The 25,532-nt window shown below is 42.3% G+C and overlaps 1 protein-coding gene across 2 annotated transcripts in view; it reads right to left on the bottom strand.

Moving 5' to 3' along the window:
* The window catches only part of nlgn4xa (neuroligin 4 X-linked a), a 120,617-nt gene that overhangs the window by 59,862 nt on the left and 35,223 nt on the right, over positions 1-25,532 (bottom strand). For both annotated transcript variants that reach the window (XM_026158223.1, XM_026158222.1), the window contains one exon: positions 14,874-15,026. In XM_026158223.1, coding sequence (XP_026014008.1) covers positions 14,874-15,026 — 153 coding nt within the window. The remainder of the gene's footprint in view (positions 1-14,873; positions 15,027-25,532) is intronic.

Genomic DNA, 25,532 nt, shown 5'->3' with positions numbered 1-25,532 from the left:
CTGGACTGCAGCCTCGCCAGAAGTGGAACCAGACTACTCCACCTTTGAAAGTGGGACAGACTGTCATGGTGGCGGACTATCAGCTCCCACGGGCTTCCTGGCCCGTAGGACAGGTAACACAGGTGTTTCCCAGCCCGGATGGACAGGTGCGAGTAGCTGAAGTCGCTATTGGGGAACATAAATACCAACGGCCTGTGTCAAAACTTATCATTTTACCTGAACTGTCAGCTGAACGTCCTTAGTTATACTCACATGGGTTTTTGATGTTTACTAATGTGCTATACACATTAGGGGGCGGCTGTAGAAAACCCCTGTGATTTGTGTATATAGACTGTTCCACGGACCCCCTCTAACCACTGCTAAGATGGTACATTCCTTCCATCCCTTGTTTGTGTTTGCGCTGGTCCACCTTGATAGCGCTGGTGGAGCTGGGCTGTTGTACTGAACATGTGTAGTGCGTGTGCGTGAATGATAAGTAAGTGCCTTGTATTTGTTTGTTCTATGGTTGTAACTTATCATATACTTAGCTATGTACATTGGGTGATGCTTAGTAGAGTTTTCCAGCTGTTCGTGTAGCCACGAGACACTGTATATTCACGCTGATTTGACCAAAATGGCGCTACCCTTGTGAACTGAGCTGCCCAAAGTAAAGATGGAGTCTATCCCTGTGCAGCAGCCCATTTGTGTCCACCAGGGGGTGGTGTTTAGTCATTTCTGTTCAACCCTTTCTGTATTATTTAGACCAGTTTGGTTGACTTTAATTGTTTGCTAATTGTAATTTCTGTTATTTTACAGAACCACACACACATATACATATACTCACACGAATTCACTTCTGGAGATGTTTGGATTAAAAGAACCCTAATTATCATTGCTGTGGACCCTCTCTTTCATCATATAAGTCACCTGTGCCTTCTGACCGAGGATAGGAAAATCCTGCTGTAATTTGCCAGTCTATTAAGCACACACATGTCCAGTTCAGATGGGGTCTATGTCTGGATTCATTTGGGGTATTTTCTTACCTTTCTTTGTTCTCTATGAACAAAGAAAAGCAAACGATAAAGGCCTGGCAGTACTTATATTTTTGTTCGGGTAGGAACATCTTTACACATATTAGTGACTGTTAACTGTTCTGTGTTTGTTTCTAATTAACTGTTATCTCTTGTCTTGGGTAAGGAAAGCTGTGAGATGTGACATGAAAGGTGTGTTTGAGAGTGAGGCTCTTTTCTTTGTTGCAGCTCTGCTTCTTTGCCACAGATTCAGCAATCAGTCCCTGTGGTACAAAGTAACTGGAAAGCTTTTGTTAGCTAATTAGTGATATTACTGAGATCACAACTAGTTGAGTCACTGCAGTAGCTTGTAGCATTCCTTTCAAACTATAATGACTTGACTTGAAATTCTTCAGTGCTGCATTATTTCCACAGTGGTCTGAAAGTCAACAGCAGCAGTCAAACTCAATAATAGCTACATGCTCACATTTTGAATGTCAATACTAAAAAGGCTATTTGAAAGGAAAGTGTATTTAATTCTTTGCCAATGCAATGTGTGTCTTTATTTTAATAATTTCCAACAAGTATGTAATTTGGAGGGAATTAAATTGAGTGTTTGCGTGTGATAAATGTGTATTACCTTCCTTTAGCTGTGTTCAGCTTTTATAAAGTGTTAGCTTTTGTACACAAACCATCTGCATGCCCCCCCTTCCCTGTATCCATGAGCTCTGTGGTCTTCCTCATTGGCTCCTGCCTTTGTTAGATATATCCCTCCCCTGCACAAACCATCTCAGCCTTGCCTCTCCAACTTTGTCTCCAAAGCGTTCCACCCGAGGTGTCCCTCTGTTGTACCCATATGTAGTCCAGTCTATTCTGGTCATCCCCAACAAAATCCTTAAAATATTGAACTCTGCCACCTCCAGCTCTGCCTCCTGTCTTTTTGTCAGTGCCACGGTTTCCAAACCATACATGAAAGCATGTCTTTCTGCCATCGTGTAAACCTTCCCTTTCTCTCTTGCTGCTATCCTTCTGCAATAAATCACCCCTGATACTCACCTCCACCCTTCCTGTACTCTCCCTTTCACCTCTTTTGTGCACCGTCTGTTGTTTTGGGTGACTGACCCCAGTAACTATGCCTACTCTTTGCAGCTTCAGTGTTACAACCAAAAAATGAAAATGACGAGCTGAAAACGAATGCTAAACGCTTCACAGTGCCAAACTCCATAGTTCACACTAATTAGTGCAGCACACAAAAACATTTGTCACAATACTGTTGCTGCAGCGCACTGGGAAATTTGTTAGAAAAGACCAATCACTAAGGGTAATTGGACTCAGCTGTGCAGTTACAAGTCAATATGGTAGAAAGCATAATGCAACAGAAGATGTAGAAATAATAATTTCACACTCAGTGCAACAAGATCCAGAGATATACGACACAAACTGAAACTTTATTTTATGTCCAATCAATTAAGGGTCTTTTCCTCCTGGTCATATAGTGAGAGATGCGCCACAACACTGACATGTGAGGTAATGCGCATGCACATTTGGATCCTGACATGTATGATCCACACAAGCATCGTTCTTGCTCCCCCGCATTGGGCAGCCGATATTGGCCTGACCCAATATTGACATGTGCTACTTTTTGACACATTATAGCAGGTTAATTTTAGCAACAGGGTGGATTGAGTTGTACACTTGTCCTGTGGAAACAACAAGACCAGAGCAGAGCAATGTGAGATGTGGAAAAAGGTGTAAATGATACACTGACGGCCGTCCAGCAGGGAATTTGATGTTAAAGTGGTGCGAGCTGATGAGTGTTTGATGACTTCTTACACCCGTCTCCAATCAGCCTGCCGGCACAGACACGATCGAGCTGCTCGGCCTGCAGAGATTGTTGTCCCTTCACACTAGGCATCTGCTTCAGCCCAGTGTCACACATTTACTCACTCACTGAGTCAGGCACCATTGCATGTTAGCACCTTCTCAACAGCTGCTGCAAATATCTGTGTGAATCCTTTGAACTGCAACACTCAGGCAATAGTGAGGTGACAATACTGCCGTGTTTACAGGTGTTTCACAGACGATTCTCATTCTACCTGTTTTGTTCTTCCTTTGGTGCAGATCCACACTGGAGGATGAGTGTGAGAGCAGCGTTATCACAGAAACAACTTCTCACTGAAATGTATCTAAAATTGCAATTCTTAAATAAAAAGTCATTTTATTTATATAGTTCCAGTTCACAGGTGCTTTATAGAATACGCTACAGACCATCCTGTGTTAAATAACTAATAACAAATAACATTGTATTTATATATCACCTTTAAGTTAACAATTCATAAAGGTGAAACAGACAACATAAAACAGGCAAAAATGAACCAAAAGCGGTTTTAAAAAGGTGAGTTTTGAATTGTTTTTTAAAAACACAGTTCTGAGTCCACAGTCTCAGGCCACAGTGGCAAAAGCTCTGTCACCCTTAGTTCTCATGTTAGTCTGTTTCATAGCAAGTAAGTCCTGATCAGATGACCAGTCAAAACCAGGATCTTAAAATGGACTCTGAGTTCAATAAGAAGCCAGCGTAGCTCAGATAGCAGCGGTGTCACATGTGAATACTGGATTTAGTCAAAAGCCCAGCTGCAGTGTTTTGCACAACCTGCAGAAGCTCCAGGGAACCTTAGACACATAAGCAGTGAGTTACAATAGTAGAAGCGCGAAGAAATAAATGTACGTATAGCAATCAGAGCAAAATAAAATAGTGCCTAACTCAGCCACATTTCTTAAATGATAAAAACAAGACCGAACCAGAGAATTCACATGCCCATCCAAATGCGAGAGTCGAGTCAAAGGTGACACCTAAATTCCTGATAGAGGATTTAACATAGACCGAGAGAGGACCAAGGACTTTCACTATCTGGGATTAAAATCTGTCCGGAGCACATACGAGGACTTCAGTTTTCCCCTCGTTGAGTTGGAGGAAATTTGCAGCCAACATCTGATAGAATCTAAGCAGTCATTCAGAAGCTGAAGCTTCAATAAATCCTGGGGCTTAAAAGAAACATACAACTGAATGTCACCAGCATAACAGTGATAAGAAATGTTCTTGAAGGAGCCCATTATATGCTGGAGGGCGAGAAGATATACTAAAAACAATAAAGGCTCCAAAACCAAACCCCGAGGGACAGCACAAGTTAGGGAGGTAGAGGATGACCTAAAATCAGAGACCACCACAGAAAAACGTCGGTGATGTAGATATGAGAGCCACTCCAAGGCAGCTCCAGGTAGACCAACCCAATGTTTAAGCCTTTCAAGCAGGATGTGGTGGTCAACTGTGTCAAACACCGACGCGAGGTCCAACATAAGCAGAACAGATCATTTTCCTGCATCATTACTCATCAAAATGTCACTTGAGACCCAAAGAAGGGCTGTTTCCATGGAGTGAGCTCTGCGAAAGCCGGACTGAAACTTAGTGCAATGCTGTGGTTTTCAAGAGCTGCTATAAGCTGCTTAGCCACAACATTTTCTAGAAGCTTAGCAATTAATGGTAATTTGGAGATTGGTCTGTAGCTGCTCAAAAGAGAAGGGTCTAGCTGAGGTTTTTGTAAAAGTGGGAGAATAGCAGCATTTTTAAAATAAACCAGAACTATACCAGACGCCAGTGAAGAGTGGATTAGAGTGAGCACAGATGGACCAATAGCCTGGAAGACATTTTTGAATAATTATGCAGGTACAATGTCAAATGAACAGGAGGATGCTTTCGCTGAATTCCCTAGTTAGAGAAAGATAGTTGACGATGGTTGGGCACAAAGGGTCTTTAACAGTCTCTCATAATTGACTGGGAGAGGAAGGGAAAGAAAAGTTGGAAAAGAGTGCACAGAGAGAATACAAAACAACAAAATAAAAAAACTGCGAGAGAGAGCAAACACAAGTTAATGGCATAGAATAGAAGTAACCCCTAACCCTAACCCTAAGAAGCACTGGAGGGTCAAAAACAGTGCATTAGAGGTCCAGTGGGCTGAGCCTAAGGTCTAGAATATGATTCAGGGTCACCCTAATCATTCCTGAGTGTAAGCTTTTTTCTTTTTATACTCAAAAAGTGAAATTTTAAGCCCACTGTTAAAAGCAAATGGGACATTCTGAATCCCAACTGGGAGCTGGCTCCACAGAAGACAGGCCTGATAGCTGAAGCGCTCCCATTCTACTTTTGGAAACTCAGGAATCACAAGTAAGGCTGTGCTCTCAGTGGGCTCTTTTTGCTTGATGCAGTATACAGGGGTCTTTGGAAGATATATAGGATCAAAACTTGATAAAACCTGCAGTTAGGGGTGATCCAGTGACCCTGAACGATTCCTCACTTGTGTCTGTGGGTTTTTTGGCTCAGACTGTAGGATTTCATTTGCACTGTGGACTCCACCCACAGCACTTTCTTACTCACCCACATTCATACAAGTACCTAACACTTTAAGTAAACGTTCACACACTCACATGCTGATGTAGGTATTGGGGGCAGTTTGGGGTTCAGCAAGGACAAATGCAAAATGCAGTAGTCGGGGATCAAACCACCAACTTTCCAAATAGACAATCCGCTGTACCTCTGAGCCACAGAAACGCCCCAAAGCTTGCAGTATTTGGTATTTCCAGATGGCTTCCCATCCAAGTACTAACGAGGCCCCATACCGCTTAGCTTCTGAGATCAGGCGTACTCATGGTGGCGAGGCCATAAGCCTTCCTATACTTTCTTTTTTGAACTTGACACATAAAGTGCCTTGAGATGATTATTGTTGTGATTTAGCACTATATTAAAAAACCTTTTTGAATTGAAAACTAGATGGGGTTTGTTTCAAGTGAAGGATTTTAAACTGAAATGAACAGTCAGTCAGTTTGGGAGAAACTCTCTCTGTAGTTCTTGGTAGTAAGCTTGTTGAGGCATTTTAAATCAGATGGTTTTCATGGAACTGAATCTTTGACTTTTGCATCACTTTGCTTTCTCCTAAATGTAACAGAATAATTTAGCTGTATTGGGAAACACTTTTTAATAGAGCAGGATGATGATAGAAATCTTAAAAATCAATCCAGTCAAACCCTAAGACGTTCCATTCTCTGTAGGAAAAGAAACAAAGTAACAAACACAGAACTGTCACCAGTTTGTTCATAATGCCACTCTACGATGCTTAAGTAACCAGATTGATGCTCATGAGTGATTTTTTTCCCTTTTTTTTCTTTGTTACATAAAGATTTTAGTATTTGAATGTCTGGGTGCATGGTTAATCCAGAAAGGTGATTCTGCTGAAAGCTGAACAGAATCATCTTTCTGGCTACGCTGCCATTCTGACTGTCTTTTTGTTATTTGTCCTAATGTTCTCCTTCATCCGTTGTCTTTATCTGTTTTTTCATCTGTATTCTCTCCCTCTTTTTCTCATTCTCTGTCTCTCTCCTCTTCTCTTTTTTCCTCTCTGCAGTGCACACTTTTCCAGAACACCTTTTCCCCCCGGCTCCCAGGAAACTAAATATAGAGACTGGTGCAGACAGCTCGGCCTTATAACAAATGGTAAGCAGAGCAAAGCACGGCACAGTGCAGCAGAGCAGCGGCAGCGTTCATAAGGATATACTGTGGCTTCACTTCACTAAACAACACACCTCATGCAAACAGCAAACAAACCATATGGAGCGCACTTTCAATTCAAACCCGGAAACAACAACCATGAAGGAAATTTGATATTTAACACCGAGATAAGTGTTTTATATTTGTGTGTATCTGTATAACAAGGTGGTTGTTGAAAACAGCTTCATCAGAAGTGAACAACAACTGGTGTCAAGACAAGTTTCACTCATCCATATGTACAGATGAGTGACACATTTAAGAACAATATGCAAATAATTGAAATCCCATGTTATAGCCTTTGTAACAATAAAATCTCAGCTCCGTTGAACACCTATGGAAGTTTTTCTAACGACGTGTTAGACAGGGTTCTTGTTGGGCTCTGCCTGAAAATTTCAAGCACAGGAATAAACACGACAACATGAGACACTGAAAAGAGCAAAGGTCCTACCAGACCAGTCTGACTGGGGTTCATATGTGGCTCCCTGATCTGCAAACATTCGATAGTCTATTTCTGCGGCCTGTAGCTTTTCTACATGCAAGCCATGATCACCATGTGACTTCAAGTTATACACCTACAGCTGAAGCACAGATGGTTGTGAGGAACTAAAGGCCAGGGAGGTTGCAGCAACAGGTTTACATCGATAATTCATCTGTTACATGTCAGATATTTATGTACACATTTTGTGTACAAATTATGCAAAACTATCTTAACAGCTTGGTAGGTGTATAGCTAACTACTCTAGCTACTTTCCTCCTTGGTTTCAGACTGGCTGCTGTTTTTACTATTTAGTGCTGCATTCTGTACTTCACTGATCTGATGAGCAGATGCTAGCCTGTAGGAGATCATCATATATGGTTTGTCCAATGCACTTGTAGCTGCTCTTATCCTAACAATTTCCAGGGACTTCCAGGCTTCTACTACCAGCAGGATTTTGGCTTGTCCAGGTAACTTCAGGGGTAACCCTGGGTTTTCAGTACTATGAAAGCATTTCACTTCTTACTGGGGTAAATCGCCATGGTAACATGGTAACAAGTTCAACATACTCACACTCAATCCGGTTGTTAAGTCTGACATCACTAGCCGTGTCTGGGCCTAAACTCCGCTGCAGCGTTCTGCTCTACCAGGTGTAACTATTGAGTTTAACATCCAGGCATCCATGAAAATGGAATTTATGACATTTAACGGAGTTAGAAGTTAGCAGGGAGTTAGCTCGCTAGCTTCTATCTAAATACAATATAGCATGTCCTGACTGCGGGGTTTTGGAAACAAATTAAAACGTACAGCTCTGTTATCACTTCCAGCATAAATGAAGACAGAAAACTAAACAGCAGTGACGTTTGTAGGGTTACTGAAGTTTGGCTAGCTGGTATATAATGATGTGCTACGTGACCGCTAGCGACACAGCTATGTTAGCATAATATAAACAAGCTAACTTTTTTTCCACTCGATAAAAGTTAACGTGAGTGTTCTCGGTGGTCAGGAACAAATGTAATCGCATGGCAGGATGCTGTAAAAGGACCAAACTTCAGCCAGGAGAACAACTGAGATAATCCATCCACAATACGAGGTTAGTCATTCATATACTGCTGCATAGGCTGGGCTGTAGTTACATCCTAAGGTTTTAAAAACTGAGCTTAAATAAATGATTAGTGGTAATAAAAGCAGAGGGAGGTCAACAGTGATCACTGACTGTTTTAGGAGCTTTTTGAGATCAAATAGAAGAAAATACAAAACATTAAACATGTTAACAACACAAAAGCCATATTAAACGCAGACTACTTTAGGCCCGGAAGTAGGATTCATCACGTCATCACGTCATCACTTAACGACCGGATATTCTTTCTGTTATATGGATTTACTTAACATAACATTAGCGATTAGGTGAAGCAGCCACATAAAGCTGCTTATCAAGGTGTGAAATGAACAACTTGAGCTGTTTCATGTCAGGGGGTGGTGTTCGTGGCATCTATGCTGGAAATTGTGTGAAACATTTTCACAGGAACGTTGTTAGGTTTAAATTGTTAAATGTTGTCATAGCGTTACTTAAATTTGTAAAGTCTTAACTCAAGCAGCATTATCAAAGACATCCCTTTGTCTCTGAGCACCTCTCCAGCTTGTTGAATGATGGGGGAGGATGTAGTGTTTTATTATGGGACATCCTATGTGAGGGTTCTGTTTTCTTGGTTAGTAAACTTCCTGCCTTTATGACCCTTTTGGTGAGCATGAGGTCACACAAACGTACCCCCAAACACAAACACTCAGATGCATACAGACACACACATTCTCGCACTTGCATACACACACACATACACACACGTGCTTACACGTGCACACACATGGTGTCTTTTAGAACCATAGGCGGGTTTTACAATGGGTGGTGCTTGTGTGTATTGTAACTGTTTTCAATAAAAGGCGGCAAGGAAGGCTGTTTATTTGAAGCTGGCTAGGAGACGGGTGAGGAGCGTTTAGCTCCAAGAGCCTGGTTCCGACCAGCCTCCCTTTCTCGCAAGAAAAATCGATCGATTGCTGATTGTCTTGCTTCCTTGTCGTTAACGGGAATACATTTCTAAACCAGCGGGGCCTGTGGAAGCGCAGACCCAACAAATGTATGTATGTAATTTGTTGATTTAGAGCATGGTGTGCTACTCAATGCTAATCTGCTGCTACTCGAACACAGAACGCTAGGGTTGCCAACCGTCCCTTAAAATACGGAATCGTCCCGTATTTAGAAACAAAAGCACACGTCCCGTATTGAGCTAATAAGGGACGCACTTTGTCCCGTAATACAGTGAGAATCAAAAGTAGTCTATAAATGTTTAATGCAATTAACACTTTGTTTGAAAACATAATTCCCAGCCCCTCTCCTGCTTTGTGACCAATGAGCTAACAGCACACTTATGACAATTTGAGTATGACAAGTCGGATTACAGCTCATCTCATTGGTCGAGGAAAGGTCGCTTACAGAGAAAATATTGGAAGACAACAGATGACCACAACAACAAGCATGGCCAGCGGGGAAACAAACGCCGACACTGCGGTGCAAGTCTCGGACGTCAGTACACCTAAAGCTGGGCAGACACTGTGCGATTTTCAAACTGCACGATTGACTCGCAGGGGTTAGAAGTTGGTAGGTCACGACGCAGGGTCTCACACTATACCGCCCGATGCTCTGATGCGACCTGAGTGCTCACACTGTGCCTCCATAACATGAAGGTTATAACAGAAAATCTGTCGCTCTCTGTCTTTCACTCACACAGACACACCACCACCATCAACTTTGCTAAATTGCTAATGAAAAACATTGATCAGCTGTGAATGAGCAGCGATGTAAATCCAACTATTTTCACGGTTGTTGTGGTCGTGATAATTTTGTGAGGCCACATCGAAAAGGCTCGGATGAGCTTTCCAAAGTTCTACAAGTTGTGCCTCCATCGCTTGTGTCCAGATCAACACGCGGTGCCACCGCCTGCTCCGTCGTTCTTTCACCGACGTTACGTTTTGAGGTGAGCGGAACCGCTCCGCATTCTCGTTCCCTACGTGTTTGAGGTGACCCCGCAGTGCGGACCGTGCTCACGAGCAATTTCTCGTTACCCCAGATGCGTCACCCTCCACACACAACACTAGCCCATGCTAAAATCACCGTCCTGCTACCAATAGAAAGAAAAACATTCTTGTAACAGTGCACATTTAGTGCATTTAGTACAATTGGCTTCAGCTGAGGTATTATTTCAGCTTTTCTAATGCTAATCAGCTGCTCCTGTTTGTAAACCCGCTTGTTCCCATGATTACGCATCTTAACTCATCATCATTATTCATCTATGTATTACTTTTATGTATTAGTCATCTATTTGTTGTAATCATCTATTCTTGCAGTTGTTTATTACACAAAATAAATTATATTATCACACTTCTGGCCACATAGCGCTGATATTCACTGCACATGCCCATATTAACGTTTTCCAGACAGGTGTTTTCCTTTTCCCATTCTTCCCTTTCTCTGAGGGGAACAAACATTGCTGCTCTAACGCTGGGCTCACACTGTGCGATTTTTGGCCCATTTTGAGCCGATTTTTGAGTGATCGGACCAATTTTGGCCTTCATCCTGCGTCGTGTAGTATACGTGGGGTAACGAGAAGTGATTAACACCTCACGACCAGCTCCCGATCATCAATCGCTCGTGAGGGTGTCACCGCAGGCGCTCACACTGCTCACGCGCAAACACGTAAACGTTGGTGAAAAAGACGGAGCAGCACGGCTGTGCAGCGTGTGATCTGGACACAAGCGATGGAGGCACAACTTGTAGAACTTTGGAAAGCTCATCCGAGCCTTTTCGATGTGGCCTCACAAAATGATCACGACCACAACAACCGTGAAAATAGTTGGATCTACACTGCTGCTCAATCACAGCTGATCAATGTTTTTCATTAGCAATTTAGCAAAGTTGATGGTGGTGGTGTGTCTGTGTGAGTGAAAGACAGAGAGCGACAGATTTTCTGTTATAACCTTCATGTTATGGAGGCACAGTGTGAGCACTCGGGTCGATCAGAGCATCGGGCGGTATAGTGTGAGACCTGCATCGTGACCTACCAACTTCTAACCCCTGCGAGTCAATCGTGCAGTTTGAGCAGGAGCTGAATAACGTGACTGAAAAAATTGCACAGTGTTTGCCCAGCTTTAGGTGTACTGTCGTCCGAGACTTGCACCGCAGTGTCGGCGTTTGTTTCCCTGTTGGCCATGCTTCTTGTTGTGGTCATCTGTTGTCTTCCGGTATTTTCTCCGCAAGCGACCTTTCCTCGACCAATGAGATGAGCGGTAATCTGAATTGTCATACTCGAATTGTCATAAGTGTGCTGTCAGCTCATTGGTCACAAAGCAGGAGAGGGGCTGGGAATTATGTTTTCAAACAAAGCGTTAATTCCATAAACAGTTATAGACTACTTTTGATTCTCACTGTATTACGGGACAAAGTGCGTCCCTTATTAGCTCAATACGGGACGTGTGCTTTTGTTTCTAAATACGGGACGATTCCGTTTTTTAAGGGACGGTTGGCAACCCTAGTTACCCCACGTATACTACACCACGCACGATGAAGGCCAAAATTGGGCCGATCACCAAATCGGTCGCATGACTCAAAAATCGTCTCAAAATGGGCCAAAAACCGCACAGTGTAAGCCCAGCATTAGAGCAGCAATGTTTGTTCCCCTCAGAGAAAGAAAAAAAAAGGCTGCAAAAGTACAGGGAGGAATGGGAAAAGGAAAACACCTGGCTGGAAAAGTGCACGATAACACCTATAAAGCGCACTGCACTGTGTGCCGGCGCACTTTTTCCATAGGCATGCTTCTAGTGGTGGGCACATGAAGAACATGAGGGGCGTGACAGCTCGGGGAACCCTTAACCAATTTCTTGTCCACCAGGCCACGGCAGAAGCAGATATGGTATGTAAACATTGGTTTGTTGTTTTTAAACCCTCTGGTTAAGGTTAATATGGGCATGTGCAGTGAATATCAGCGCTATGTGGCCAGAAGTGTGATAATATAATTTATTTTGTGTAATAAACAACTGCAAGGATAGATGATTACAACAAATAGATGACTAATACATAAAAGTAATACATAGATGAATAATGATGATGAGTTAAGATGCGTAATCATGGGAACAAGCGGGTTTACAAACAGGAGCAGCTGATTAGCATTAGAAAAGCTGAAATAATACCTCAACTGAAGCCAATTGTACTAAATGCACTAAATGTGCACTGTTACAAGAATGTTTTTCGTTCTATTGTTTTCTATTAATTTATATAATTTTAAGTTAAGCAGGACAGAGTTCTTTTAAAGAAAGATTTACTTATATTCTCAAAAGTTAAGCATGACAGGCTTCTGTTTAAGAAAGAGACCTGTTTTACTGTGTTAATGTTGTCATTTTGAGCTAAAAATAAATGGCTAAATGATCATTTGTTTCCCATATGGTCATATCACAAAGAATATGCATCTGCTTAAATCAAATTCAAGTCAAATGGTTAAAAAATAATTTCACACACAAAAAAAAGAGCTACCACACTGGGAAGGGTGAAGACAACTGGGTTGCCCAGCCCTGGCCATGAGGTGTCCCTTATTTATTTTTCAGGGAGTTGGCAACCCTACAGAACGCATACCAGGAATACCTGGAATAGTCAGTCAAACAAATGTCAATTTATCTGCCAAGAAATAAAAAGATTTCCACACCGTCTTCATTAGGCAGTACCCTTAATCATTTAATCCAGTTCAACGTTTGAGAGCTGTAATGTGCAGCCATCACTTGAGAAATAAATAACAGCATTGACAGCACACACTAGATTATACTTTGTTTTCAAAACTTAATTTGATGTGTTTCATCAGGTTTAACAGATCCTTTAGGTTTATTTTCATAGTCACTAAATTAGTGCAACAAGTCATTAAGGGGAGAGTCTGGCTGGTAAACAAATCTGACTTGTGGGACTACTCAGTTAAATGCTATACATGAGGAAGCTGGGTAGGCACTGCAGGCAGGTAGAGCTAGCTGTGTCTGCCCACCACCACTTTAAAAGGGCGACAGTCTTTAGAAGCAGAGACTCTGACCCTTTAGACAAACAGTTGGTCGAGATTTCCTGTATGTGACGATGTACCAGTCAATTCATCAAACTTGATGTAAAGGAAAATCAAAGTTGTATGATGCTTCTCCAAAGCAGTTTGAACACAGACACAATATCTTCCTCTTATCTTACCTAACTGAACAATTACAATCATGCTGAGTGGAAACAGGTTATTTGTATCTAAATCTAAGACATGGATGCCAAAATATGAGGGATTTATAAATATTATGCATGCTGTAAAGACACTATACAGGAAATATGGACTACTTATTCAAACTGGTAACTGTAAGTTAGTACAACTGTTACAAGGCTTCAGTGCTTTTATCCATCTCGGTTTTAGAATTACAGCGCTCCCTCGTTTATCGCAGGACTTACGTTCTAAAAATAACCCACGATAGCTGAAATCCCCGAAGTAGCCAGCTTTATTTTTTACAATTATTATAGATGTTTTAAGGCTGTAAAACCCCCTCACTACACACTTTACACACTTTTCTCAGACAGGCATGAACATTTTCACACTTTTCTCTCTTGTTTAAACTCTCGAAGTTCAAACCTTCGTAGAAAAATAAGTCCAGTATCATAGAACGAAACCAAAGGCGCCCGCAGGTGACGACGTTTCGTCGACATTGTTGTGTCTGTTTGGCCAATCAGGACTCAGAACAGAATGCGCTGCACAAAAAAATAAAATAAAAAAATATCAAAAAAATTCCACAAAAAAATCAGCCAAACACCGAGGCCGCGAAAGGTGAACTGCGTTATAGCGAGGGACCACTGTACATCCCTGCAGAATGGTTGCACGCTGCCATCAGGAAAAAATGAAGCAAGTAATAAAGTTTATCAGAGAAACCAATGATTTTAGACTCATTCACAAAGTCAACATACATCTTAATATACATGCATCGTTGTTTTCTAAAGGAAAAATCATAGTGCCTTTATGCCTACCTCATCATTAGCAAGATTATCAAGTCAGCAAGCTGTTTTGATCTTGACACAGTTGGTCCACCAAACACAAGCCTTAGCACCCAAATCTTTGTCCATTTGCATCATGACTTAAATAATTACTATAATGACAAAAAGTGCAGCTTTGACTCGAAATCTGACCCTGGAAAAGCGTATCTGTCTTCATTTGTACATTTTCTTCTGACAACCTGGGATAGCTAGGTTAAAGGGTTTTTTCATGCCAAATTAAAGAATGTTGTTACAATTTGATAAAATACTTTCAGAGAAACACGTCTCTTCATAGTTCATCTCAAAAAGAAAAGGGTTATTGTCCTAATAAGAAATGTGGGCTGCACTGATATAAAGGTATTTTAAACAGAGATGAATACAGACAAAAATGCAAACCACGTCCTAACCTGGCAACATGGAGGATTGGAGAACAGGAAAAAGAAACTGCAGCTTGAAAACTCCACGATGATGAGTGGGAATAGTGTATCAAGTATATCTGTGTACGTATGAATTTCAGCTGCAAATCAATTTTTAAGGAAAAGTTTCAAAGATAAATATGTGATCAAAGAAGAACATTTCTAATGTCCCGCTCCCTGAATGTAACAGCGAGCCAGTTAATGAAAGAGGGGAAGCCAAACAGTCAAATCAATCAATAAATCAATGAACCACTTATGCCACAATCAGCACTTCTCCAAACCAGTTAAAACACCACAATTAAAGCGGCGGACTCACCGAGAACTCCGAGCCGGTAATTGATTGTGATGACGATGACATTTCCATAGCTGGCCAGGATGCTGCCATCAATCATGTTGCCAGTTCCCTCCATGTAGGATCCTCCGTGGATGTAAACCATGACTGGCTTTAACCCGTTCTCATCGTGGATATCTGTAGATAAGAAAATACAACAAAAATGTCTTTTTTAATTGAACCCAATGATTTTTTTAAAATCAGGAACTCGTTTTCATGCAGAATGTGATTACATTTTATTTTGTTTACAACTTTTAAACAAATACACTAAAAGTGTTTTCAGTGCTATATTGGCACCTGAACCTACAAAAATCAGGAAGCGCACAATAATGTTTTACTGAGGTTACTAAAACAACTAAACAGACTAGATAAACAAATAATCGGAGCTAATATTCAGTGTTTCGCTTTTGTTTTATGATCTGTTCTAAAGACAGTATGATAACATATAACATATACTATTTTAATGTGTTTTAGGAGAACAGGAAGCACAAATCAAATGTATGCAAAGATGACAACGTTTCTCTAACTTCCCAGACCATAAAGGGCTCCAGGCCGACTGTGTGGCACTTCAGTGAAGTGCACATTTGTTTGTCATTAGTGGAAAGAGATTACATCAAAGCATCAGATGCTTTAAAGACCTTAAGGCAACCACTATGTTTTAATTGCGGGGCCCCATATTGACAGTGTCATGATCCACTGTTGGGTTCTTATATTTCACTTAATGTGAAACTTTCAAACTGAAAGTGGTTTACATCGTTTGAATCACAAGGCTCTGCTTTTTGAAATAACAATTTAAAAAACTCAAACTTCCCTGTTTCAGGGGCTGAAAGATTATGAGGGTAATGACTAAAGTGTTACCATACTATACGATACACAGATTATTGTGTGTATGGTTAGCAGAATGCTGTAAAGTGTAAAAGGTCATTCCTCAAAATAAGATCCGTGGCTCCTCCAGTTCATGTGTCAAAGTATCCTTGGACAAAGTTCTGAACTTGTGCATTTACCCAGTAGGCACAGATAAATGCATGGTATGAATTTGGTGTAATAGACTGACTGACTCTTGTAGTAGCAAGCACTACTGCTCACGTTGTGTAGCATGGCACCTTTCTGTTCACTAAACTGGATATTCAATGTTATTTTTTACATTTCAGTAGAAAATATGACAACAAATTGTGCATTTGACTGGAAATTCATCTGGTAGCTTTTATATCACAAAGCAAATACATCAATATAGTGTGACTGCTCTATGACGACAACACAGTTATGTCGATAACTTTTACAGTTACTACATAATTCACTTTGGTTTCATTGAACACTGTCTGAGAGTCATTTCTCTGTGGTAAGAATTGCTGGTTACTGTTGGCAGGAAGCAAACATGTACGTTGTGTTAAAGTTTTCACGTGGCTCTGTGCAGTTCTGTTCCATACTGTGATTCAGCAGGTCCTGCCACAGTATTGAGTTGAGGTCTGGACTTTAACAACTGCTGTTTATTTTGTACCTAATTCCATTTGTCAAAATAACCACATCTGTGGATAAATGCCACTGGAAGTGTTGAACTGATGACAGATTGGCTGAGGTGGGTTTTAATGCACAGCATCCTATATGATTATTGTGCATTAACATCTGTGCATCCACTGTAATGAACATATGACCACTGTAAATTGTTTAACTATTGATAAGAAGAGTTTTAGTGCAGTGTTGTCATTTTAAAGTGATAAACTAGCTCTATAACATGTCTGTGAAGGTTCTCAGTCATCCAGGTCATCGTAGTCAAAGCAGCTTGCAAAGAAAAGCGTCTGGACTTCTTTAAGTTGCTTGAAGACGTTTCACCTCTCATCCGAGAAGTTTCTTCAGTTCTAAGGTCAAATGGTGGAGAGTCCCAGATATAAACCTAGTGGGAGTGACCCCCCACAGAGGGACAAAAGGACCCCCTGATTAGTGATGGGATTTCCGGCTCTTTTTAGAGATCCGGCTCTTTCGGTTCGGCTCACTAAAAAGAGCCGGCTCTTTCGGCTCCGAACCGGCTCTTTGGGTTGTTTTGTTGCTTTAATTAATTTATTATTAACAATAATATAAAATTATGCACAAAAGGAATTACTAACGTAAAAAAAAAGTGGTTTTATTTATATATGTTTATATATAAATATATGCGGTGGCCCCTAGAGACAAAACACGTACAAACTCCAAAACACATTTCTAGCATGAACTGAACTTCCAAAGCAGAGCTACTAGATCACTTAAATTACACAATTGAAAGCATGTGTGCATTGTTTGTGTATTCATACACAGGCACTCATATATATTCAAATAATTTAAAAAAAAAAAAAAAAAGTTCATGTACCTGTTACTACCACACACCAAATCCGGTCGTTGGTACTTGCTGGCTTGTGTAGCCACAAGATAACAAAGGCTCAACACTGCGCCCAGCATCCTGGAGCACTTCTGTTGTGTTTTGTACGTGTTTTCAGTTTTTACGTGTTTTGGAGTTTGTACATGCTTCAGAGTTCGTACTTGATTTGAAGTTTGTATGTGCTTTGTGCTACTGAGTGTAACTACTGCCCCTCCCCCCTCTGCCCAGCGTAAAGCACAAGGCTGGCGTGCGGAGTGAAGCGGGAAAAAAGTGCGAGAGAGAGGGTGAGAGAAGAAAAAAAAAATACAACCCACGTGACAGCTCGCGATAAGGAGCCGGCTCGCGTCGTTCACGTCAAAGAGTCGGCTCTAAGAGCCATTTCGTTCGCGAACGACCCATCACTACCCCTGATGATCCTCTAATCGCCTGACAGCTCCTTGGAGGACAGGACCAACTTCACCCCCGATCAGACCTGCACACTGTTAGACCTCTGCCTCACCACCACATACTTCAAATACAACGAAGGCTTTTACAGACAAAAACATGGCTGTGCCATGGACTCCCCCGTGTCACCTATTGTAGCCAACCTTTACATGGAGGAAGTGGAAAGGAAGGCTCTTGGCTCTTTCAAAGTAAGAGTACCCAGCCACTGGTACAGATATGTAAATGGTAAAATGGTAAATGGCCTGTATTTGTATAGCGCTTTTCTAGTCCCTAAGGACCCCAAAGCACTTTACACAACCTGTCATCCACCCATTCACACACACATTCACACACTGGTGATGGCAGCTACAATGTAGCCACAGCCACCCTGGGGCGCACTGACAGAGGCGAGGCTGCCGGACACTGGCGCCACCGGGCCCTCTGACCACCACCAGTAGGCAACGGGTGAAGTGTCCTGCCCAAGGACACAACGACCAAGACTGTCCAAGCCGGGGCTCGAACCGGCAACCTTCCGATTACAAGGCGAACTCCCAACTCTTGAGCCACGATCGCCCACGTAGACGACACCTGGGTCAAAATCAAGACACAAGAAGTGGAATCCTTCACCGCGCACATCAACGCTGTGGATAAAAACATCAAGTTCACCAGGGAAGACACAAAGGACGACTGTTTGCCTTTCCTGGACTGCGCCGTGCACATTGAAGAGAACGGCAACCTCAACATCGAAGTTTACCGGAAGCCCACACACACGGACCAGTACCTCCTCTTTGACTCCCACCACCCTCTGAACACAAACTTGGAGTAATCAGGACCCTACACCACCGGGCAGAACATGTTCCCTCTAAGCCTGAAGGAAAAAAGAAGGAACACACACATGTAAAGGAAGCACTCAAAACGTGCGGCTATCCTAACTGGGCGTTCTTAAAGTCAGCAAAGAGGCAGAGAAAAGAAGATCAGACACCAGCGAGGGAGGATAAGAAAGACAGACGCAACAACATTGTCATCCCCTATGTAGCCGGTGTATCAGAGACACTCAGGAGAGTTTTCTCCAAGCACGACATCCCAGTGTACTTCAGACCCAGCAACACGCTCAGACAGAAACTGGTTCACCCGAAAGACAAAACGCCAAAACACAGACTTAACAATGTGGTGTTTGCTGTACAGTGCAGCGAGGAATGCTCAGACCTCTACATCGGAGAGACCAAACAGCCACTTCACAAGTGCATGGCACAACACAGAAGAGCCACCTCCACAGGACAAGACTCAGCAGTCCATCTGCATCTAAAGGTCAAAGGTCACTCTTTGAGGATGCCAACGTTCACATTTTGGACAGAGAGGACAGATGGTTTGAAAGAGGAGTGAAAGAAGCATCTATTTCCACTGTGAGCGACCATCTTTGAACAGAGGCGGGGTTTACGACACCAACTCTCTGCCATCTATAATCCAGTTTTGAGATCCTTCCCAGACGCCTTAACGCCCACTCACATCCTGGGCCATCTGACCTCAGGAATTCACATGATAAGGTGGGGCCAGGTTTCACAATGAACACACCCGAAACTCTGGCTGATTGGGACCCATGCCCAGTTTCCCACCTTGGCTCAGGTGATTAGAGGATCATCAGGTGGTCCTTTTGTCCCTCTGTGGGGGGAAACTCCCACTAGGTTTATATCTGGGACTCTCCACCATTTGACCTTAGAACTGAAGAAACTTCTCGGATGAGAGGTGAAACGTCTTCAAGCAACTTAAAGAAGTCCAGACGCTTTTCTTTGCAAGCTCCTTTGACTACGATGACCTGGATGACTGAGAACCTTCACCGACAATAATAAATCCTTTTACTCTCTCAGTGAGCCAAAGATGTGTTTGCAGCATAATGCAGTTGTTTCCGTCCTGGATGCAGTTTGCACTTCACCATCATGCCCTCGCCCTTTTGTGCAATAAAAATATAAGTAATATCCATATCCATGCTGCAGACTGCATCCCTATTTTCTGCCTCCTGCATTTTGATAAAATAGTTTTCAGATGTAAAAGTGGTCTGGCCCCAGTGTCTTTCTGGATACATTCAAGGACATGGCTAAAGGATCATCAGGGGGTCCTTTTGTCCCTCTGTGGGGGGAAACTCCCACTAGGTTTATATCTGGGACTCTCCACCATTTGACCTTAGAACTGAAGAAGCTTCTCGGATGAGAGGTGAAACGTCTTCAAGTAACTTAAAGAAGTCCAGATGCTTTTCTTTGCAAGCTCTTAGACTATCTCTATAACAGCATTGTACACTGGCTAGGCTAGCTAGCCTCTGTGTAACTCCCTTGTAGATTTGTTGTTGTGCTCATTCTGCTGTTTCATGACCCAATTTTAGCCGAGCTGTAGCTGTGGGGCAGATTTCCTTTTCTCTAGAATACTTTGTGATGGAAAATCGTGCGTTGTAGCCAAACATCCCCCCTCCTCACCTGTCCTCCGAACATTATTCCAGAAGCAGTTCATTACTGCAAACCTGTTTTTGCAATTACTCTGACCTTTGACCTCTGGCTTGGGCTGAATTTCCTGGGCTAACACACACCCGAATGCTCCTGACCAGCAAACCTTTGTGTTTATAGATGTGTTAGCTTCATTCCTGCAGACGCAGCAACAGTGTCCTTAGTTTTCCACATGCACAGAGTCCTGTGAAAACCTTTTGCAGTTGTGTAATATTCAGTTTAGATCATACAATCAATATGCAAGTTCTAAAAACTATTATAGTGTGTACAGCGGGGACATTAGTTTGACCTTTCTCTTCTTTAGTAGGACCCTTCCATTTAAGTACCAGCCCATTTTAAAGTGGACATTTGAGGAGTGTTGTGCTGGAGATATGGTTTGACATTCTCGAGCACACCTGCTGGCTTTTACCCAGTAATCTCTATATCTGTCTGCTCTCCCACCTCCTCCTTTTGTTCTTTATATAATGCACAGGCAGCATGGCAATCAGGCCAGATGAATACCGTGTTTATGAAGCTGCCCAGCTGTGATTAAGCAGCATGATTAGTACATGTGTAGGTGGTCATTATAAATTAAGAGCGGGTCCTTTGCATAAAAGAAGATGGAATGAGATGCAACCAGTCAGAAAAAGCAAGGTCTGCAATAAATCGCTCAGCAGCAGCTTCTTCGTCTGGACCTCAGCATATTTTAACAAGAAAATATCTGAGAGTACTCTGGGAGCACTCTGCTGCCACTGACACAGGAAAGCGTTAGTGGACACATCACTTCTATTAACCCAAGGGCAAAAACTCTAGAATGGAGTTATCAGTGCTGTCCTCACATTGCCCAGCATCTGCTGCACTATAACAGTTCTCAGTGTCCAACAGCCGAACGAACACATTATCAATGGCCCTGCTGACTAGACTGCTGCAAACTCTCCCAGATGTCATTTCGATGAAAGCAGCTACTGAGGAAAATACTGAACTGGGAGTAGAGGTGACCAACTAAACATCTGAAAGTAATGATTCTGCATATACTGACAGATAGAAGCCTTTATATACTTCCAAACATCTTAGTAAAAGCTTCTGTTTGAGAGAGCATATATATGTTTTTATATTATTTTAACTTATAGAAAGTTAGCCTGCTTCTTTTTTATTCTTGATGATAATTAAATGATGATTAGTTAACACAATATTGTGTTATGTGTTACATGCTGAAGAACCTAAACAACACAACCACCCCTGGACAATTTACTGATAGTTTTATGTCCTGTCAAATCACCTTAGGTTCACTGAGGCTTTCCAGTGCAAGGCCTGTGATCACCTGTGATCATTTGAGCCAGGATGAATAAGGTTATTCTAGCACGAGACATTTTTTATGGAGATTGTCTGCTCATGACTTTTTGGCTCTTTCAAATTGGCTCAGGTTTTACTTACAAAGTATAGACTAAAAAGGGTTAACATTTATAGAACTATTAACCACTCTGTGTCATCTGAATGAGTGAAATGTTTTAAATCCTAATGTTTCACATTTCAGTATTCTTAATTTTCTTTCCATTGTCATCACAACCATCTAAACAGACCAGTTAGTGTGGATGAGTCTATCCGATTTGGCTAAAAACAAAGATGTCAGCGGCAGCTAAAACTGGTCACTTACTGGTCTGTTCTTCAATTCCTGTAAGCTGTGTGGAAAGCACACGGCTGTATGTATGAGGCATGCCAGTAAGCTTGCTACAAATGTAGGCAGGCGGGCAGGTGGGCATGGAGCAGGAGGAGTGTATCACTCCACTCCTCTGCATAGAAAACAATGAAGTGAAGCAGTGGAGAGCAGCCCACGGAGAGAGGTTATTAATCTCTGCTGTGAATTTGTACCTTAGATTTGCTAATGTCTCTGCATCAAAACTCTCAGAAGGAACTGGCGCTGACACCCAAAACCAACCTTGGACTTACTATGCATAAAAGCAGGCCTGTTAATTACAGGGCCATGATGGCTGCGTGGTGTTAGTGTGTTCCTGTTTATCACTCAGCTCCACACTAGTAGAGGCCCAGTGGAACAGTGTGGGTGGTGGAAACAACCTTGAAGAGGCAGCTGCGGAAAAAACAACTGCCACTGTCATAGGCTCTAACTGATAGGCATCTGATGGTCGCTTCAGGCCTCTGTGGGCTCAGGCAAAACTATTTGTTGGCTCTCCATCAAACTAACAGACAAACCGGTACTACCCATCTCTTCTGGTGTATTGCACCAGTGGAGTCAGAAGTCTGAGAGAAGGAGGAGGTGAGTGAATGCACTCAGGGCACTTTTATCCAACAGAGAGAAGCCCATAGATTTAGAGCTGTGTTTTATGACTGGAGAAGGAGAGGTGGTCTTGGGGCACCATGTCCCAATCCTGTCAGCTTGGAATGCACTTAGAATTAAAGAAATCAAAGTGCTTCAAGTACTCCTCTCTCTGCCCTGTTCTTACTATCTCTGGCTCTCTGTACTCTCTTGGGCATGTGGAGCTGCCGGGGTGACTGTGCAGCAACTTTGTCCCACACATTCATCACTGCCATCCAGGCTGGGGAGAGAATATATTCTTCTACTGGCTGCGCGTGTTGCACACATTACTCATTTTATATGGGTGTGGAGGCTGAAGAGAGTGAAGCGAGTGGGGTAATGTTTGGGGTAGTGTAGTGGGGTGGAGGGGTCCTTCAGCTTTTTCTGCTGTTGGCAGTGGAAGATGGTTAATGGAAACTCTGTAAAGTGCATCTCCATCGCACCACTATCACTGCAATCACAGTGATATAACCTCCTCTCTCAGGAGTGATAGTTGCCTTTTGGCCCAGGGCATGAGAAACAAACCTGCACCGCAGACCATCTACTCTGTATGTTTAAACCCATCAGAGAGAAGAAGGAAAAATCTTAAGCAAGGACACATTACACAAGAACGGGGTGACAAGTCTGATGTAGCGATGTATCTCCATTTGAAAGTTTTGAGTATTGACAACGTTTTCTTCAAGGTGCTTTATATTGTATATTACTGTTTATAGCCATCTGTAAAACATGGTGGAGGCTCTATCGGTGCTTCATTCCAGCAGGTGGTGTATGGGATTGTGTCAAAACTGAACCTGGAAAAACACCATCGGATTTTCATCTACGAGTCAATACAACCAGTGTTGGGGAGTAACGGAGTACATGTACCGCTGCTACGTATTTAAAATACAAAATATGAGTAACTGTACAGTTGCTGTTACAGTTACCATTTAAAAGGGTGGTATTCAGAATACAGTTACTTTGTTGAAATAAATGGATTACACGGCGGTATTTTCCTGTTTCACATGTTAGATTGTCCCTTCTCTATTTTTGGTAATTCCACACCGGTGTAAAACCAAACACAACACGCATTAAGAGGCTCTAATGCCTGTGTCTCATTCTCGCGGCCCATGTCATCCCTAGTAAATGGTAAAATGGTAATGGTCTGTATTTGTAAAGCGCTTTACTTGGTCCTGAGGACCCCAAAGTGCTTTACACTATACACCATCATCCACCCATTCACACACACGTTCACACACTGGTGATGGCAGCTACATTGTAGCCACAGCCACCCTGGGGTGCACTGACAGAGGCGAGGCTGCCGGACACTGGCGCCACCGGGCCCTCTGACCACCACCAGTAGGCAACGGGTGAAGTGTCTTGCCCAAGGACACAACAACCGAGACTGTCAGAGCCAGGGCTCAAACCATCAACCTTCCGATTACAAGACGAACTCCCAAATCTGAGCCACGATCGCCCCTAGTTGAAAAAATATTTTTAAAAATTATTTTAAAAAATGATTTAATAAGAAGGCAACAGGCAGAGTGTTACCTAAAGATGGCGGCGCACACTGTTGCAGCGGCTTACGGCTCTCCGTCTCAGTACTCCTTTCTACACCCGCCAGGGCCTTGCTGAGGCTAAAAAACCAACCACACAAGCCACCTCTGCCAAGCCTCTATCTCTCCAATGCCAGATCCCTCATCCCCGGACGGTGTTCACATAATTGCAGGTGACTTTAATAAGGCCGACATAAAGACCCCAGCACTCCCAAAGTTATTAGCATGTCAAATGTTGCATGTCAAAAACTTTGTTGAACACAGCCTCTTGGAAGAGTCCTTTGGTTTCTTACTTTAGGACATTGGTAGCTAAACCTGGATGTAGTAAATGTCTGGATACTCGACTGGATGGCAGTTTGAAGCCTTGGCCAATGAACTGGTTTCTGTGAAGCCACTATACTCTAGACTCATCACAATGCTTTCCTAATCATGCAACACAATAAAAAAGTGTGAAACTGTCTTTGTACTTCATTTGCAGTTGTTAGAAAAGTTCAGCTAATGCTCGAAAGCAAACTTCAAGAGTGATTGTGGCAGATGAAGTCTAAAAGGTTCTCTGCAGTGCTGCCTGTTGCATCAGCCACTGAGGTATAGGTGGAACCACAGGGGAGCTACAGGAGTAATAAATTGCCACTGCAGATATTCAAACAGTCAGTGTGCATCAATCCTGAGTGCTTCCCTTAAAAAACAGGCAAGCCAAAGAAGTGCCTGAAGATGCTTTTTCGAGACCTTTCAGCATAAATCAATCTATTCTCCTGGTGCATCAGGCTATATTAAAATCTGATGTTTCAACTTAGCTGGTATATTACTCTTTAACAGTGAATTTGAGCTAGCAGTGTCTCAGTAGGAAAACTACTGAGTGCATAGTCACAGGCAGTGTGTTTCGCCCTTGCAGTTAAAAAGGTGGATATCCAATATGGCTCTTTTGTCTCTTTTCTCAACACCTGCTGTCAGCAAATAGTGTGTTTTCAGATCTGTTTTAACATCAAAATATCATCTCCCAGTGGACTGGTCCATCTAATGTCATGTAAAATGTGCTAACCCTCTTTGGGGTAAATGCAATAAACTAATGTAATAAAAACCCCTGAGGAAATGCAAGGTTTTTGCAAGATCCTAATATAAAACAGTAAATAAATAAATCACAGTTACCTACAAAACATTCGGAGTATTTAAAATGTATCACTTCATAATATTTTTTCAGCATTTTATTCAACCAAAATTCATAGAAAGCAAGTTGACAACACAATAAAAAGCTTTACTCCTGAAATTGGTTCATCTGTCACAGATACCCGCTTGTGCTTTCATGATAGCTAATACATACATTTTAGTTCAGTTATTTCAGTTAATTTACTAATAGATTACCAATCCAGAATTTGGGATGGGATACTGAGCTGGGGAGGAGAAGGGGAATGTGATGGGAGGCATGGAAAACAGGGAGGGAAGGGAACCTTTGATTCTGCTGAGTCGAGCAGAGAATTACTGCTGTGGCAAAATAATCTAAGCAAGTAAAGACTAGAGTAAAAAGCAGGGCTGGACGAGGCGATGAGACCAAACTGGGAC

Source organism: Astatotilapia calliptera, chromosome 23 (genome assembly GCF_900246225.1).
Source record: "Astatotilapia calliptera chromosome 23, fAstCal1.2, whole genome shotgun sequence".
In the NCBI taxonomy this organism is placed as follows: domain Eukaryota; kingdom Metazoa; phylum Chordata; class Actinopteri; order Cichliformes; family Cichlidae; genus Astatotilapia; species Astatotilapia calliptera.
The sequence above is the reverse complement of the archived record's forward strand: the minus strand, read 5'-3'. Positions and strand labels throughout refer to the sequence as shown.